Source organism: Hippoglossus hippoglossus, chromosome 13 (genome assembly GCF_009819705.1).
Source record: "Hippoglossus hippoglossus isolate fHipHip1 chromosome 13, fHipHip1.pri, whole genome shotgun sequence".
Taxonomy (NCBI): domain Eukaryota; kingdom Metazoa; phylum Chordata; class Actinopteri; order Pleuronectiformes; family Pleuronectidae; genus Hippoglossus; species Hippoglossus hippoglossus.
This window is the reverse complement of record NC_047163.1, coordinates 4837710-4855469: the sequence shown is the minus strand read 5'-3', so window position 1 is coordinate 4855469 and position 17760 is coordinate 4837710. Positions and strand designations below refer to the sequence as shown.

Below are 17760 nucleotides of genomic sequence, written 5' to 3'. Positions count from 1 at the left end.
ACTGTCTCTAAGTTTTTCTCCTGGTCCTCCGGCTTCTTCACACAGTCCAAAGAAATGCGGCTGAAGTAAACTGGATACTCTAAAACTGTCCGTATGTCTGAATATGTGTTAAATTATGTGTGTCTACGTCCAGCCTGCGATGCACGAGCATGAATGGATTAACCAGAAGGACGGTGGTTCAATCCCTGGCTCCTCTAGTGCCAAAGTGTCCTTGGGCAATTCTGTGGGGATAGAAACATCTTGTAGCGCTGCATGAACGTGTTGATGTGACGTGTACTGTAAAGACTGATAAGACTAGAAAAGCTCTATATAAATACCACCTATATACAGTGGATATCTAGATACTAAGATACCTTATTGATCTGTATTGATCATTTGCACTTTGTCGGCCTCTAGATTAAGAATTGGAAGAAGTGTAGAACTGTGATAGCGGTGAAATGCACAAGCACCTCTGTCTCCTGTAAATGGCAACTTACTGTATAACCATTCAAGTTTCAGTGTGTAAGATTTAGGTGAAAGGGACCTATTGGCCGACATTGAATATAAAATAATCCTAGTGATGTTTTCACGAGTGTGTTTCAACTGAAATTGTACAAATTGTTGTTTTCTTTACCCTAGAATGAGCCCTTTATATTTAAATACTTTATATTTACGTCAGGAGCGGGTCCTTCTACGGAGGCCGCCATGTTTTTTTTTACAGTAGCCCAAATGTTTGGAAGGGGAGGATGAGTTGAGGGGTCATTCGGCTGCAACATGACACTTCACCACTAGATGTCACTGAATTCTACACACTGAACCTTTAACTGTTGCTTTACAAGCCCACGTTTGTATGTATGCCAGTATTAACTGTTTTAATCGTAAAAGTGTAGCGGTGTCAACGGGACTAAACGTGATTTCTTTAATACAAAAATATATATCTGAACGAAAGGTCGACAATGATGGCAGAGTTTTGATATGTGAAGAAAATAACCCTGATGTAAAGAGTGCTGAGTCGTCAAAGGCATCATGAAGGAATTAGTGAAATTTCCGGACGAATAAACATAATTGTGCCAATATAATATAAGTAAACAGCCATCGGCAGCCGTTTATGAACCATCCACTTTGCCAGAGTCAATATTCAACAATAAAACCCTCCAGATGTTTACCTGAGGAGGGGGGGGGCACGTGGAGTGATTCAAATACCTTCACAGCACAGACAGTGACGGTATGTAACATGTCAGCGGGTGAATGGAGAGCAGGTCCGGGTTGTGAAACGCACTTGAGTCATGTTGATTCCCTGGGAAATTGACAACGCCTCCTGACGTCAGGGACAGAAACCTGGAGGAAACACCTGGAAGAAGAAGGCGCAGGTCGAAGAAACCAGCAGAAAGTGTAAAACAAACCTCTCAGTGTCCCCGGGGAGGACGCGTCCTCGCCGTCCCGCTGTTTACTGAGGATTTAAAGACACTTTACACCCGCAGCTGGGACGTTTGAGTCCCGTGGACATTGTGGTTTCTGTTTAAAAAAAAAAAAAACAAGTCTGTAGCGTAGAAGACTTCCGGGTTTCGACTCCAGGCGTCTCCTCTGGGCGCAGAAGACAGACAGAGACATGGACATCCCGCTGAAGCCCCTGAACCACAGGAACGGCAGCGAGGGACCCTTCGATCCTGCTCATGAACCAGTGAGTTATATGTTCATATATATATATCTATATAAAGATATATATATATGTGTGTGTGTGTATTCTATCTATCCTTATATCATATGTGTGTGTGTGTGTGTGTATATATTCATATGTGAGAGTTATATTCTATCTATCTATTTATCTTTATAATATATGTGTGTGTGTGTGTGTGTGTGTGTGTGTGTGTGTGTGTGTTTGTGTGTGTGTGTATTCATATGAGAGAGTTATGTTCTATCTATCTATCGTTCTATCTATCTATCTATCTATCTTGTGTGTTTATATATACATATATCTACATACACACAGTGGCAGCCATATGTGTATGTTTACATATACACATGACATATTAATCAGAAAATGTATCTGCAGCGATCATGAAATCTGAGGAGTTTTTTTTAGATCTGTAATAATATAATATTTGATTGATATAGACAATATTAATTAATGAATGTAAGATGGAAAATAATCTGTAGTCACGGGTCAATGCACCGTTCATCATCATCGTGGTCATTGTGGTGGTATTCAGCCTTTGACAGTGACATGTATTACAGTATCATGTGACAGCCGGTGATGGAGTTAACTCCTGATGCAACAAACAGAGAGGCAATAAAACAAAACAAGTATTTATATGTAAATATACGTAAAACAAATATAATGTATTGTGCCGATCAACCCAAGTAAACTGAATCAATAAACATTTTAATTTTTTTTACAATTTTTGTGTTCAAATTATTACGCTAGTGTTAAATACATGTTCATTTAACAATGTTGTATATTTTCAACTGCGAACAACAACATCATATCATCATTAGACGATGACATCGACCGCAACGCCATTAAGAAATCAGTCGTCTGACCACTAGGATCAAAGCTCTTTTGCCCCCCTTCGTAGTAAAGGGATGAAAGTGTCTTTCTCTTTCATCAGGCTGCGGGTAATGGAGACGCGCTGCTCTCTGGTCGTGCAGCAGACGAGGAAATGAACGAGGGAACTGCTTACCCTAACGGAGAGGTATGAAGACTGTTTGCAAGTTGTTGTTTCTTGAGCATTTCCTCCTCCGCTGAGAATAAAAGGAAGTGTAACATCTCTGCTATCTGGTGACAACTCACTCTGTTATATTCCCATCACTCCTGTGCAGCTATGAATGACCTTATGTTAAAACCGTGGTTTACAGGAAACGTCTTGTAACTTGAGGGTTGTGTGTCATTTCTCAAGTCGTGTCTCAATAACTTAACATCTAACTTGCAACCCCCCCCCCCCCCCCCCCACACACACACACACACACCGATTGCAAACCATATTGTGACAAAAATAATGTGTATCTGCTTCTAGATTAGCACCGTCTGCAGGATTAAGAGAGAAGTGGAAAGGAATGTCAAACCGTGGATGGTCATTGTCACCATTCTTGTTCTCATCGTCGCTGTGATAATTCTTTCGATTGTGGTCTGCTCAGGTAACGTTTTATTTCAACTGGTCTTTATAAAGAGCGTGAGGTTATGCTACGTGTATTAAAAGAATAAGTGAAAGTGAAAATACCTCCGTTTTGAGGCCTTGACGTTTTCTCTCCGAGCAGCGCTTCAGGAGGACGTGGACGACAAGTTCGACTCGTCGTTGTTTGAGATTCCTCTGCGTTTCAACGGGAGCTTCCAGCTTCCTAATATGGTCTTCACGGAGGAACTTCTCATCCTCTCCTCCAATGAAAGCCAAACTCTGACAGCTGAGCTTCAAGAAAAGGTTTGGCCAATCACTGTATTCCTTGTATTTCAAATAACGTATTTAATCCAATCGGGTTGTATATTCAGTGGGGGACCGAAAGTCTGAGACCTTCTTCTTTATTATTTAGTGAATGGGAAAACGGTCTCAGACTTTGGGTCAAATATATGATTATAGTATTATTAACTATATATTTGCAAATGTACAAACAGTATAAGATTGGAAGATTCTTCCTTGGATTTTTTATTGCATCCATTGTAACGCAGCTAGAACACAGATATTAACATCATGAATAATATATAACTAGAAGGACACTGAGTAGAGCACATTCCTCTGCCAAGACCACATTTAAATTCACTAGATCCACATTGTTAATTGGATCCGGACCTAATTGCATAAACTCGTAAATATCAGTCCCCTAGATATGCCTGATTTGTTCTTCATCAAGATCCATGAATTATCTCCTGGGACAATGTTAGGAAAACATTCAATCTTGCAATGTTAAAGAAATAATTCCTGGATCCATCCACTGAATCGAATCCTCATCAAAATATTATTGTTTTTTTATTGGTCGCATCCTTTCATCTGATCCATCCAGTTGTTTGTGTGTAATGCTGCCGTCAGACAAACAAACGCAGATGAAAACATAACCTCCGCAGCCATTGTGCACAGTAAGGCAGAGACTTAACAGTTATGTAGAAGTTGTTAATGCAAAATGGCTTTACTTTCATTTTGCAAATGAAAATGAAAGTGGCTTTATGATTTCAATCGCAGTTTTTTTTTTTTTTTTACATGGTGGAAGGGTGAGATATGGGCCAAGGAAGAACCAAAATCACTTTCTTTTTCATTTTGAGATGGGAAAATGTCAACATTTTTGTTGATTTCTCAGAAAATGATTCATGGATCTTGATTTTTTTTTAAATCAGCCATGTTCAGGGGACTGATATCTATGAGTTTGTGCAGTTTGGTGCAGATCCAAATAAAAATCTGGATCTATAGTGAATTTAACTGTGGTTTCAACAGGGGACTGTTAGTGAAGGTATGTGTGCTGTACTGAGGGCCCTTAGTTGTTTAAATGTTTAGAAAATAACAATCTATAATGCTAATGTTAGGGTTATGTAGTGAGAAAGTTGCATAGGTGTCGGCTGAATATTATTACGGGGAATTCGAAATTGAAATCGCTCTGCAGCAGACTGTGAGAGAATTGAAAGCAGATAAGTATCGGCCAACTCTTTCTCTCTCATTGTTTGTCTGCATGTCTCAACCTGCCGCACCCAGGTGGCTGACCTCTACACCGCCTCCCCCGCTCTGGGACGATACTTCTCCAAAGCCAAGATCTATTCCTTACGGTAACACACACGTCTACACGGCTAACACAAACAGCTGCATCTAGCCACATGTCCATTTGTGTGCACTTTAAAGGGAAATGATCTGTTTTACCCTCCGCGCAGGAACGGATCCATCATCGCTTACTACCAGCTGACGTTCCTCATGCCTGAGGAGCAGCAGGATCAGCTGAGAAACTTCACCCTGAGCAGGGAGATGGTTTACAACGTGTTCAGACAGTTTCTATACGACCATGAGTCAGAAGATTCTGCTCCCACCTACATCGATCCCCTTTCCTTAAACATGTTTGGAAGACTGTGGTGACGAAAACCTGCTCAAACAAACAACACTGGCGAACCAGAGGATCCTGTTTTCTGTGGGATTGAAGTGAGACGGTTTGCCTCCGACAGCGCTGGGGCTTTCGACAGCGTGTGATTTCTCAGAAGTGCGTGTTCGTTTTCCAACGAATGTGTAGAAATGTTGCACGTAATCATCTTCACAACAGGAAGCTACATGACCACAGTCACACAAACCCACAGGGTGTGTGGGGTTTGTGTGCAGGTCATATGAATGATCTCAATTTGTGTAGACTTTGAAGAATATCAATAATGAGACCAATCAACTGTGCTGCGTTCAGAGGGTAATATAAACATCTGCAAAGTGACAGTTACATCATCAGGACTTTGTGTTTAAAAATTGTATTACTATGTGTTACTGTGCCTTGTTTAAGTGTATTCATCATAAGAGTATTGGTAAAAATATCAGGGTTGAAATTATGATCACTGTAATTTAACGTGTGATTATTTAAAGTGCTAATATTTGCATGTCGGTGCCATTCTTCTGCATGTGGAGAATTTGCCTTGAAAGTAGCAAACACTGTAGGAAAAAATCAGCTATGATGGGGAAAGTAGTCACTTATTTTAAGCTATACATGCCCCATAGAAAACCGTTTATTATATACACAAAAAAACATAGTTTGTGCAATATCTCACTTTTTCTACATGTCAGAAAGGTTTCGTTTGACCCGTATGTTTTCTTTCTATGGTTGACCACTAGGGGGCGCACATATCCCACATGCAGCAGTAACCATTTTTTTATGGTGTGCAGAGAACTATCAATAATTTGTATTGATTATCTCCCTCTTGAACACAATGAGTCGTATTGTGTTGCAGATGAATATCTTTGCTGATATATGTATATGTAGTTGACGTGTTTATCGGCCGCTGCTGTGTTAGTGTGTCTGTTTCCTGGCAGTGGCCACGTCAACATGTTTGTTTCTCTAATGGGATCCCTGCTGTGATTAATGTTTATGCCAAATTACCTGGTGACCGACAGACGCTCCTCCACCAGAAGGTCATCTTCAAGTTGAGTTCCAGCTTGAGCCAAAAAAAAGACACCAATTGCCATCTATGTTTATTTTTTTATCAGTTTATGTCAATAGTAAGAAATCTGATTAAGTTTTAATAGTTGGATTAAAATCAAATGCGTCTTTAACTTCAGAAATAAAGAATGTTTTTTAGATGAAGTGTTTTTAATGCAGTTAATGTGAAGCTCAAGTTATTACAGTCATTCAGTTGTATTGGAATATTTTTGTCAATCATTTCATATACAGCTAACTGGACAATCATAACCATCAAACCAAGATATGGTGTAAACAAGTATGAAGTTATACAAAGTTATGCTTGAATACAAGTTTTGGGGAATTTTATAGGGAAATAAATGACATTTTATGTAAAAAACATGGTGTATCGCATTTGAATTATTTTGAAAATGTAACCCCACCATCACTGGCTGTTCTGACAAGACCATTAATTCATATTTTTAAGGAAATATGATATTAATTCTTAATAATACCGTATATGGAAGTAAAATGCCGAGCTTTTCTTTTCTCCTGCATTTGGCCACTTCTCCGTCTTTTATCTGAGGAGAGGAGATTTATTTTTCACATGCTGTTCTCAAATGTCCTCGATGCACGATGATGGCCACATGCTGGTCAACAGGTCAAGTTTCAACAGCGGCCCACCGGAGCAACAGCTTATTACTGTACATTAAACCCAGATCACTCCACCTGCTCTTTGAAACCTGCAAACATTGGCCCATGCGGCGACTAGAGAGAAAAAAACCTGCACGTTTCTGCTCTGACTTTCTGAGTTTATTGATTCTGCTTCAGTTTACTTTAGCCGCTCCTCCCTGTATTTTCTGTATTTGTCCTGGTTTTTTTTTTTTGGCACGGAGGCGTCTATCTCTCTTCAGCTAAAGTAAACATTTCTCTTAATCTGTTGGCAGCGCTGAAGGTTCATGTGCTCTGGCCTAACCCTATCGCCTCACCTGGGTGTGCACGCTAGACACTGGCGGCCTGCGCTGTCTGCATGCGCGGCCGGTGCTGCATCTCCTCAGTCCTATTTTGAGGAACTGTTAATCGTCTAAAGGCAGATTTACTATAACGAGCGCTCTGAGCTTTGATGGCCTGCTTGGCCTTAACAGCCTTCACTACTGTGAAACTCCCGTCACACGCATGATCCTTTGAGATCGGTCATGCAGAGCCACGCTAAGGTCATCCACGGGTCAACAGTGCTGTTAAAACAGCCATTGTGAGAAGATTTTTCGATGATCTCATGGACTCAGGCTGAGTTAATTCAATCAAGCTGCACTGAATTGTTCACACTCGATATTAGTTCCCTCAATATGTCGGCTTTTTCCTCTGATCAAGATCCATGAATTATTCCCAAAGGAAATTGGGTCAAGAATTCCCTCATAATAAGTTTCTATATCAAAGTTTGAACTACATATCTATTTAGAATGTATTAATAGCCTGTCTGACATTATTGAATGGATGATTAGTCTTTTATTAATGTTTCAGAAAACAGGGAGAATGTCTTTTTTATCTTTACACTAATTGTTTTTGGAGAAAAAATCTACTATCACACAATATCATGTCCAGTTTCACCTAAGACATGAAAACATAACGATAATGATGTGAATATATTTTATTGATAGAGAAAGTGATAAAAATGTTTGCATGTCATCAGGACTCAGATGATTGTGTGTGGACACTTTAAAGGGAAGGAGGTGATATTAACTTGTGTTGGATTATTAAATATGATTCTTTTCATCAAGATCCTTCAATTATTCTCTGAGAAATCAATGAAAATGTTGAAAAATCTCACACCGGTAAACAAAGTGATCCTGGAGCCGCACCAAACTTTAATGGGACGCTTCCTTCCAACAGGTTTCGTGGTAATCCGCTCACTAGTTTCTGCGTAATCCTGCTAATTAACAGACAAACAGACAAACAAATGCAGATGGGAACCTCCTTGGTCGAGGTAATAAATACAAATGAACAAAATCAAATACAACCACATGATACGGACCATCCCAACAAACACACCACACACCCACAGCAGCACCACATCTGGACCATTTGTCTGACTGTCCGTGCTGAGCAGGTGAGAAGTGTAATGCAGAGTTCAGAGTATTGGAGAATCTTCACTTCAATGCAAAGTACACACTTCTCTGTGTATTTATGTATAAATACTATTCTGTTAAAGTGTTGCGAACCAGCTCAAACCCGATAGCGTGTGCAGTTCTCCTGCAGCATCAATGACGTAAACCCTTTGAGAGTGTTATAATTACATGTTTTATTTATTGCATCTCTGTAAATTATAAGTCGTTCTTTAAATACATGGCAACAAAAGACCTTACAGCACAAAATTAAAAAAAATCACAAAAATAGCAGCTTTTGAAAAGAAAGTGTACATGTTTATATAATTTACTACGATGTGCGTGACTACACTTATCATCGCAGGCCCAATTTGTAAAGAGGATAAGTCAGACACAAGAGGAATTCCCTTGGTTATTTTTGTAGAATCCCGGGGGGGGGGTAATCCTTTGTGAGCGGGCACACAACTACTGTACTATCTGATTTACTTGAGAATCGGAAATAACCAATAATTGTAGCAATTAATTCAAAAGTAAATAAATAGTGAAAATTGGTTTCCCCCCCATTTCCATGCAGTTGTGGACCATTAAGGCAAAAGACATGAACTAAATTCAGCATCAAGACTTAAGAGTTCAGGCTTTCAGGGAAATTCCTGTGTATTTGAGTCCCAACTCCCCGGATTTTGGCATCAAACCCTCAGGCGTCAGTCAAACAGCAGGAAATGTTCCAAGCTTCTAGGAAGACTCTGCAGTTATCGCATTAGAGGTTATATATGACCTGGGCCGCCCCGAAGACTTAAGGATTAAGGCGGTCGTTGCATGAGGCTTCAGTCAGACCTGTGTCAGTGCTCTGCGTGATCTTTGTCCTGCGTGCATCAGCCTCACCACCGGTTCTCTGCAGGATTCTGGACGTAAAGACCAAAAACATCGATTTAAAATGGGAGGTTACTGCTCAAACCTGGATGATATACTGGAGGAGGACATGCACCACTGGTACACCAAGTTCATGAGGGAGTCGCCCTCGGGGCTCATCACGCTCTTCGAGCTCAAGACGATGCTTGAGATGAACGGGATGACGGAGGAGGCCAGCAGCTACGTGGACCAGGTCTTCTTCACCTTCGACATGGACGGGGTAAGAAAACATTTCCTCTGCTCTGCCCATCGGGGGGGATTCACTGCCAAAAACTGTGATTTGTTTGTCATCTGAAGAGACAGACTGAGTGAAATCCTCCTGCAAGCAGCTTGTGGAAGAAGTCATTATTATTCCGGTGTTATCTCAAATGATTTTACATGAGGATTGTTTGAATTTTGAAAGGATTCATCAGAGATTACAGAGGTTTGTGACATCAGCTGAGGTTAAACTCTGTGAGTCCTGGCATCCGTCACAAAGCTTCGCACGCCATGTCAACTATATTTACATAAATGAGGGTAAAGCTTATTACCCATAATGAAATGCAATAGTTTCCTCTGAATTGCATTACATCCACAGCCTGCGCATTTAATGATCATATGCAAAAATGATCAAATACTAATTTGAATTTGAATTGCAATAATAAATAATTATGAAGTTACATGCACAAGGATATACATATTATACATATTATATTATATGTATGTATTGCTTTCACTAACTGAATCCTTCGTGTGTTCTTCCGCAGGACGGCTACATTGACTTTGTCGAGTACATCGCAGCCATAAGCTTGTTGCTGAAGGGAGAAATCAACCAGAAGCTGAAGTGGTACTTTAAGCTGTTTGATCAAGATGGAAACGGGAAAATTGACAAGGAGGAGCTGGAGACGATATTCAAGGTGCAGTAGGATTTTTTTCTGTCAATGTTTCATAATCAATCAGCCTCGGGAGATACAAGGAAGCTGCCGGCTTCCCTGTATCGTGCAGATTAGCTGCTCTACCGCGAAAAAGGAGAAATGAGGTTAACCTGCCATGAACGAGACATGACACCTAATCCAGAGGCTTTCTTATCTAACCTGGAGTCTAAATATGGCCTCGACTATAACCTAACTCACTGTAACTCAACGATATAACTCAGGCATGACCCCACAGATTACATGAGGCCTTTTCACTTAAATCATGAACCACTTAGCTTTTAAGGCTAAATGTTGTATTGTATATGTAATATGAAGCAGACACAGCTTCATATGAAGTGTTTAGGCCTCCGTGTTTGTCCGTGTGACTGAGAATTAACTGTGTAAACTCTTCTCACAGGCAATTCAAGACATCACCAGGAGCTACGACGTCCCCCCGGAGGAGATCGTGACGCTCATATACGAGAAAATCGACGTCAATGGAGAAGGTAACAAATATTATCAATGCAACAAGTACAATTTATCACCCGAGTGTCTTTGGCTGCAACTCGTGTCACCATGGCAACGCAGTGTGTGTCCAGAGGCTCCTGGTTTTCAGAGTAAAATATCGTATAATAGGAAGGAAGTCTTCCACCAGGGAGGTTATGTTATTGTCTGCATTTGTTTGTTTGTCCGTTAGTTTTATGAAAAAATTGCTGAACAGATTTACACGAAACTTGGTGGAAGGAAGTGATGTGGGTCAGGGAAGAAATCATTACATTTTGGTTTGGATCCGGATCAGGTGGCAGATCCAGATTCAGCATTTTCACAGATTTCTCAGAGGATAATTTTCAAAAGATCTATGAAGCTCTCCTCTAGGTGCTATTCTAATCAAGCAAAAAGGAAAGTGTTGGATGCCTCATTTTAGCATGTGGAAATTGTTTGTCATGATTGTTTCAATTCATTGAAGAAATATACCAACCATCAGAAACAGAATCATAGAAGATAAGACTTTATTAATCCTGAAGGAAATTCTTGACCCAGCTCGCAGAAGCACAATATAAAATAAAGTGTATACGGAGTAAATGCAAAACCAATAGAAATAACAATAGAAATTAAAATTTAACAAGTAATTTTAAGTGAGACAGTAAAATAACACTAAACTAAAGTGGCAGTAAGTAGTAATGATAAAAGGAGAAACTAATATGGACTATTGCACATGATTTTGTAATATATATATATATATATAATATTTATAGTATATAGTTTTGTAATATTACACATGAATCATGATATTGCACATGTAAAAACAGATAATATAGCTCATAGTGTTGTTGTTATTTCTCAGTGTATTTCAGTGGAATAAAAGGACCTAGGACCTAATTTCATACTAAACCACAAAGAACTAAAATGGCACTCATCACTTCCACCAAGGCCCAACAGCTTCCTTATGAAACCACATTTCAATTCACTAGATCCACATTTTGATTTGAGCTGCACCACATTGCACACACTGCAGTGAATATAGATATCAGATAAACATGTCTGACCTTTCTCATCACGATCAATGACTTATTCTCTGGGAAATCAATGAAAATGTAGAAAAACGCTCATCGGGGAAATCTTGCTTACATGAGTGTGTGAAATGTGATGAAGACTGATTGAATTTAAAAGGGTTTTTGGGACCTTGGCAGAAGTATTCGCTTAATTCATCAATAAAGTCCCCCGACAGTGTCTTTGGTTGCAAATAATGTCACCATGACAACCGAGTAATGTCCAAATGCTCCTGGTTTTCAGAGTAAAATATTCTATAAATAGGAAATTAGGTTTAAATGGACATTTTAATGATTTATAACATATTTAATAATGTTCATCTTCGCTGCTGCCTGGTGTCCTCAGGCGAGCTGACCCTGGAGGAGTTCATCAGCGGAGCGAGGGAGCACCCCGACATCATGGACATGCTCAGCAAGATGATGGATCTCACCAACGTCCTGGAAATCATCATCAACGGTCAGTCGAAGAAAGCTGAGAACTGAAGCGACGACCAACCAGCTGGGGCCGTGCTGGAGAACGGAGACTGTTCTTACGATGGATTTTGAGGAAAGAGTGTTTGTGCTGGACGAGGAGCCAATCTCAGAATGCACAGAATGAAATAAACGAACAGACGGAGCAGCCCCACGCAGATATGATCCCTCTGTTCGCTGTCCGAGGGACCAAGGGATTTAATTGTCCTCTCCCTGCTGCTTGTGCTCTCACCCTCCAGATTTGTTAAGGTGGTATCAGATCGTGTGTGTGTGGAGAGGCTCAGTGAAGGCCGACCCGACTGCTTGCAAGTTCCCATCATGCTTCAAGTAGCTGGTGCAAAGCAAGGTGGATAAAACCCTTTTGCTTTGTGAAGCTGAGACCTCACTGAGCTAGAGAGGGTGTTTGAGCTTGATGAGTGCAGTGAGTACCAGAACGTCTTCGGCAGCTTTGGGATCTTTTTTTTTTCACAGTTTAACATCAGAAGAAATTTATATTTGAACATTTTGAATTCACATTTCAATTCTGTTCTTCCTGTTGAAGAAAAGTGTAAAACTAAGCGAGACATATTGATAAAAAGGTCTTCACGGAATGCACCATGGTAACGTCCTATATGCCAATCAATGACATAACTACTGTATTTGGGTGTTTAAGATTTTAACGTTATGTGGTTAACATCTAAAACACTCACTGAAATAGTTTGTTCATTTGTTTCACTGAGTTGCTCTTGCATTAAATTTACACTTTCGGATTGTTTAAAAAACTTGATTGTACCTGAATATATATATGTAGACGCTGAATGTTGATGAAATGTAATGTTTCATATTAATTTTGCTGCACCTAAGGTTACATTGTTGCCTTAAAAATCAATACAGTGGATTGTTTGTTTCTTTAAAAGAGTTGGTTTTTGTGTCTTCTGTGTTTTCCGACAGATTAAGACGCAGGAGCAGAAGGGAAATGAAATATGATGTTGCACAAACTGGGAGATTTTTACTTCCATGGGTGACTTTAGTTTAAAGAACACATCTAGTGGAGGAAATATCTAACAATAAAGGAAGGGGAATTCATGAAGGGCATAAAATCCCAGTATCACATGTTAAATCATTATCATTTGTGGGTCAACCTTTAACTGATTACTTCACTAACAAGACACCATAACATTGAAAGAGCTCAAGGGCGCCATCTAGTGGCTGCAAGGTCTCAAGTGATACAAGTGAGATGTGCTGAAAACAGTTGGACGTTCAAATGTTCAACTCTAATATTTTAGAGGCTTTTATAGGTGACATCGCTCATTTAATACAATTTATCAACTTATTGTGAAAAGATGACAAAATGGCTTAAGACACTTTATTCTGTTGAACGTTTGTAACTTTGGGGCAGTTTAAAAAATCTGCAGTTCAATTTAGCAGCCACATTTCTATGGTCTTAAAATATAAACTATTCTTGAACGCAAAATGGAAGTAAATACCTAGTGTCCAAAAAAAAAAAATCAGTTTCAAACTACAAACTGGTCCCAGGCGCAGCAGCTATAATTGTCTAAAAATAATGATGTTAACCTTTTTAACTGAAACAAACTGGTGTTTGGAGCTTGCGTCAGTGCTTGGCTCCACTTCTGAACACGTCTGCCAACAGACCGAGTGTCTGCAGCATTTTTCATTTGTGAGGAAATACCAGAGCTTGTCACACACATGAAAGAACATTAGGGTCGGACGTCATTCGGGTTTAGAGAGAAATCAGGCCCACAATAAAAAGAAAGATTGCTCCGAGGCCTATTTCCAGTTATTTTTATCCAGTGTCAGCTTTTCCTTAGTTTATAGTTTATAGTTTATCAGAACCATATAAAGCTTAATTTTCTTTTTGCCTGAAGTTCAATGCTGTAAATCTAAACACTGCTGATCTTGTCCCAACACAAAGGTTTTTTATTTTGGTTTAAACTTTGATATCCCTCAGCCCATTTTTAACCCTAAATCAATCGACATAAAACCATGTGATCTCCTCCATAATCAGGTCATTCAAACTCAGTGGTCTGCGTTGTTAATCATTCGACAGGGGTTCCTTTTGGTGCAAACTGGTGAGAACATTGTTATGAAGGTTGTTCAACTCAAATAAAGATAAGAGTTTGACTCCACATAGCACCCGGAGCGCCGAATGTATCGGATGAGGCATTTACGTAACGGCACTCATCGTATAAATTCACCAACACCCCTCATGGCTTTGCACTGCACACTGCTTCCTACTGTCTGACCACCACAGCACAGGAACAGCCGGGACACCATCCAACCTGAACCATGCAGTCTGCCGAGGCCAAATTCAACAAGAACAGCCTTCTCTTGGCTCTGAGAAGATACAGCTCAGCCGTCAGCGACATGGAGCAGACCATCCTGCTGCCGAGTCTGCTGAGAGACGTGCCCTCCGACCAGGTGTGGGACAGCGAGGAGGCGGAGGAGTCTTGCGGGGACCTGTACGGAAACTACCTGATGCTGAAGACCATCAGAAACGCAGTGGAGAGCGGCCTGTTTCACCTGGGCGAGCACAAGCCAGAGAAGCGCCCGGAGCTCAGCGACACCCAGCTGGACGCAGACCCCGAAGCCCTCTTCCGCTTCCACCTGAGCGGACTGTTTTCTGTGATGTGCGACCTCACCAAGAGGTCTCAGAGCCTGACTGAGAAATACATGGACATCATTGGAGTGACGAATTAGAAAACAGGTGTCAGATACGTGGACACCGGGTGTTTGTAGAAGTGTCGTCTATGGAGCAGTCACTTGAACATCTCTGAACTATTTACATTCAGTGACCCCATGCTTCTAACTCGTGGAATACGTATGCATTCACTGCCAAAACTCTAAATTTCTGTCTCTTAATTTTGCAAAAACTCCATTGAAACTGATTTAAAGATTAAAAGATCATGAATGAGTGTCCTCGGCTTCATTTGTGTCCAAACCTCACAGGGAATTGTGTTTGTTTGTTTTGACCAATTCTGAGAAAATATCAGTCAGAGAACGATGAATTTGTTAAGTTTTTATTTACAGAGCTATATCTCACACAATAATAATTTCACAAAAAGACCACTGGAGACAGATGGTAGTCCACAAATGTTCTCTCTCTCCCTCCACCAACACTTAGCGCACAGGATGGAACGGCTCCAAGATCTCTGCAAAGGTCTTTTTCTCTGGTGACAGAAAAGAGGTTAAAAGAATTAAGGTAAACGGAGAGAATCGGTTTACACACACACCACAATTTTAGAAAGTATTTCTGTGTAGACACTACAGAAATCAGGGTACAAACTAAGTTTGAAGAAAATGGTTTGCTATCAGCATTACACCATCTCCTGTGTGTTTGAAGAAAATCCCCCTGTCACCTCATATGTTCACTGAAATAAAATCCCTGATGTCTAATATGAAGAATGATGAGACATTGCAACATGTAATCACACAACACGTGAAAAGCATACATTAAAAAAAAAAAGACTCACCCTTTGCAGGAAATTCCTCTGGGTGGAGTCTGATGTACTCGTTCATGTCTCGATCAAGTCGGGCGTAAGTGTAATTTTCACGTTTTGTGACGTAGTAGCCGATGAACCAGCCAATTGTCGCCAGCAGGACCTGTCGATGAACTCCTTCAAAGAGGGAACACAGCACAGATGTGATTGTGGTTAAAGCAACAACACGCATCATGACAATGCTATACACACACAATACCATGTGTGAATAAAACACAATATCAACATATATTGATATGTTGCTTGTGCATTGAGGCAGCACAGTGAGGAGGATTAACACATGATCGATCCACAACAGAATTGTAAAACATTTGTCTGTTTATCAAGTCTCTGTCACGCTCTGCCCATAAAGAAGAGATTAAAACCACAACCTTCACACAGACTCAAATATTTGTCTCAAAACGTAAAAAGAAAATAATATGACATGTATCGTGTTTGTTGTTGATATGATTTTTAGTATTGATATAATATTTGGCTGCGTCGTCCAGCCCTGCTCTTCTGGCACTTTTTCCTCATAAGGAACGACAGGCCTGTGCCTTATCTTTTCAAAAATAAGCAGGAACAAATGTCAAACTCTTTAATTTAGTTTTTAAATAAACATTTATCCATCATCTTCGTCACAGGTTATAAACTGAAACATTCAGTAACCCTGACAGTTTGTTTTTCATATAAACTCATGTGGCAAAATGAGAATTTAATGTATTTTTACTAATGCTCCTTTGTCACAGTTCCAGCTAAAACGAGAATAAATGCATAAACACAGCATAAAGTCATACAGACATTTACAAGAGCTATAAAGACCATGAGACAGAGCCTGGAGAAATGTATAGACAGGTTTATTATCCATTTGTGTTTTCTATAATTATATCTCTGTGTAATGTATAAGATCCTTTATTGCTTGGTGTGTTGTAAGTTTCTTTAATATTAGTGGAGATAAATCTGGATGAACACACATTTAGATTTAATAAAAGAATAACAATGGCAGTTTTTGTTTGTCATCTTTTAATCGTTATATCCTTCTAGTGTTTTATCTTTGTTAGTGTTTTAAGGGGGAAGGTGCAATAGTTTTATTCACTTCACTTTTATTCTGCATTATTATTATTATTATGGCTCTTATTTCCTTGTGTGCTGTTGTTTGTTGTGCAGCAGCTGCAGCACTTTGACCCATGAAACGTTTCCCCACGTTGACAATAAACTATATTTAATAAGAACATAATAAGCTGTCATAACAAACTTCACCTCTTTGTTATTAGAACCGTGTCAGAGTTGGTGTCAGACATTTTCCTGGTTTAAAGTTTCAGCTCTGCGGACAAGTCAAGAGTCTGGAGGCTAACTAGCAAACATGCTAACCTGATTTCAGCGGCGGCCTGTGGTTGATCGCGTTTTGGAGCATGGCGGAGCACCAGCCGACCCCGGCGAGCCACACCGAGTTCCTGTTGGCGATGCCCGGGGGAGGGAGGCACTTCGCCTCGTCCGGTACGAATCCCATGGCGAGAAAATGTCCCCACGGTTCAGACTTTTTTTAAATGACCTCCCGGTAGCAGCTTCCACCACCGATCAGCTATCTCCTCCCGTAGGAAGTCAAGGGCACAACGTGCAACGAGCGATGAGCGTCCGGGTGGAAACCGGTCAGAAGCCCGTTGGTTCCGGGTTCTCTGTTTCCTAGCAACAGAGGACAGAACTTTAAATGTGATTTTTTTAGATTAAGACAGATACTTTTGTAACCCTCACACGCTAAAGGGAATATTTACCCGACCACTCATGTTGTTATATGTTATGAATTAATGTGTAATAAATAATATATATACAAGATAAGATCAAATAACATAATCCTTTATAAGTCCCACAATTTGCTATATTACAGCAGCAAGAGTAAAAAATAGGCATCAGTAAGTAATAAAAAGTAACATGCAATACTTAAGTATAAGGATCATAATACTTAAGTGTAAGAAATATAAACAAATATAGAAACATATGAATGTAATACAACTAATATAAACAGTGTAATAACAAGAGAAATATGTACAGTGTGAGAATATGTACTGTGAATGGATTTCACATGAACCATTGTATTGCACGGACAGATGAATATTGCACAATCAAACACAGAATTAAAGTTCAGTCCATAATGGGTGCGTGTAGTTCTAATTCTGATAATATAATAATAATGATTATAACTTTATTTGTATAGCACTTATCTAAACAGGGTTACAAAGTGCTTCACAAAAATCCATGGCAAAATAAAAGGTGTTCATTCAGTTCAATTTTACAGAGAAACCAAACCATTCCCATAATAACA

At 39.8% G+C, this 17760-nt stretch overlaps 4 protein-coding genes across 5 annotated transcripts; 3 read left to right on the top strand and 1 right to left on the bottom strand.

Moving 5' to 3' along the window:
* The first annotated feature begins 1175 nt into the window (after positions 1–1175).
* LOC117772365 (TPA-induced transmembrane protein) lies at positions 1176–5582 on the top strand. 2 transcript variants are annotated; one of them, XM_034603439.1, is made up of 6 exons: positions 1176–1660; positions 2589–2672; positions 2994–3114; positions 3235–3395; positions 4653–4723; positions 4826–5582. In XM_034603439.1, the coding sequence occupies exons 1-6, from the start codon at positions 1589–1591 to the stop codon at positions 5022–5024; spliced, it is 708 nt and encodes a 235-aa protein (XP_034459330.1). In that variant the 5' UTR covers positions 1176–1588; the 3' UTR covers positions 5025–5582. The 2 variants fall into 2 exon arrangements, with proteins under 2 accessions (XP_034459330.1, XP_034459331.1); XM_034603440.1 differs by lacking the exon at positions 2589–2672 and having other exon boundaries at positions 1178–1660.
* Positions 5583–8788: 3206 nt separating this feature from the next.
* guca1c (guanylate cyclase activator 1C) lies at positions 8789–12873 on the top strand. The gene is made up of 4 exons (XM_034603443.1): positions 8789–9270; positions 9797–9946; positions 10362–10449; positions 11840–12873. The coding sequence occupies exons 1-4, from the start codon at positions 9076–9078 to the stop codon at positions 11974–11976; spliced, it is 570 nt and encodes a 189-aa protein (XP_034459334.1). The 5' UTR covers positions 8789–9075; the 3' UTR covers positions 11977–12873.
* Positions 12874–14171: 1298 nt separating this feature from the next.
* thrsp (thyroid hormone responsive) lies at positions 14172–14875 on the top strand. Its single transcript, XM_034603444.1, has one exon. It carries the CDS (start codon positions 14251–14253, stop codon positions 14659–14661), a length of 411 nt encoding a protein of 136 aa, XP_034459335.1. The 5' UTR covers positions 14172–14250; the 3' UTR covers positions 14662–14875.
* Positions 14876–14965: 90 nt separating this feature from the next.
* On the bottom strand, positions 14966–17089 carry ndufc2 (NADH:ubiquinone oxidoreductase subunit C2). Its single transcript, XM_034603445.1, has 3 exons — positions 16812–17089; positions 15435–15578; positions 14966–15131 (listed from the first exon to the last, which is right to left on the bottom strand). Exons 1-3 carry the CDS (start codon positions 16948–16950, stop codon positions 15082–15084), a joined length of 333 nt encoding a protein of 110 aa, XP_034459336.1. The 5' UTR covers positions 16951–17089; the 3' UTR covers positions 14966–15081.
* Positions 17090–17760: the final 671 nt, after the last annotated feature.

Coding starts and splice junctions, on each gene's coding strand:
- LOC117772365 (XM_034603439.1), top strand. CDS start 1,589: ATGGACATCCCGCTGAAGCCCCTGAACCACAGGAACGGCAGCGAGGGA. Junction 3,115..3,234: donor TTCGATTGTGGTCTGCTCAG/GTAACGTTTTAT, acceptor CTCTCCGAGCAG/CGCTTCAGGAGGACGTGGAC. Junction 3,396..4,652: donor CAGCTGAGCTTCAAGAAAAG/GTTTGGCCAATC, acceptor TGCCGCACCCAG/GTGGCTGACCTCTACACCGC.
- guca1c (XM_034603443.1), top strand. CDS start 9,076: ATGGGAGGTTACTGCTCAAACCTGGATGATATACTGGAGGAGGACATG. Junction 9,271..9,796: donor TCACCTTCGACATGGACGGG/GTAAGAAAACAT, acceptor GTTCTTCCGCAG/GACGGCTACATTGACTTTGT. Junction 9,947..10,361: donor AGCTGGAGACGATATTCAAG/GTGCAGTAGGAT, acceptor CTCTTCTCACAG/GCAATTCAAGACATCACCAG.
- thrsp (XM_034603444.1), top strand. CDS start 14,251: ATGCAGTCTGCCGAGGCCAAATTCAACAAGAACAGCCTTCTCTTGGCT.
- ndufc2 (XM_034603445.1), bottom strand. CDS start 16,950: ATGGGATTCGTACCGGACGAGGCGAAGTGCCTCCCTCCCCCGGGCATC. Junction 15,579..16,811: donor CAGGCCGCCGCTGAAATCAG/GTTAGCATGTTT, acceptor CCCTCTTTGAAG/GAGTTCATCGACAGGTCCTG. Junction 15,132..15,434: donor AGAGGAATTTCCTGCAAAGG/GTGAGTCTTTTT, acceptor TTCTGTCACCAG/AGAAAAAGACCTTTGCAGAG.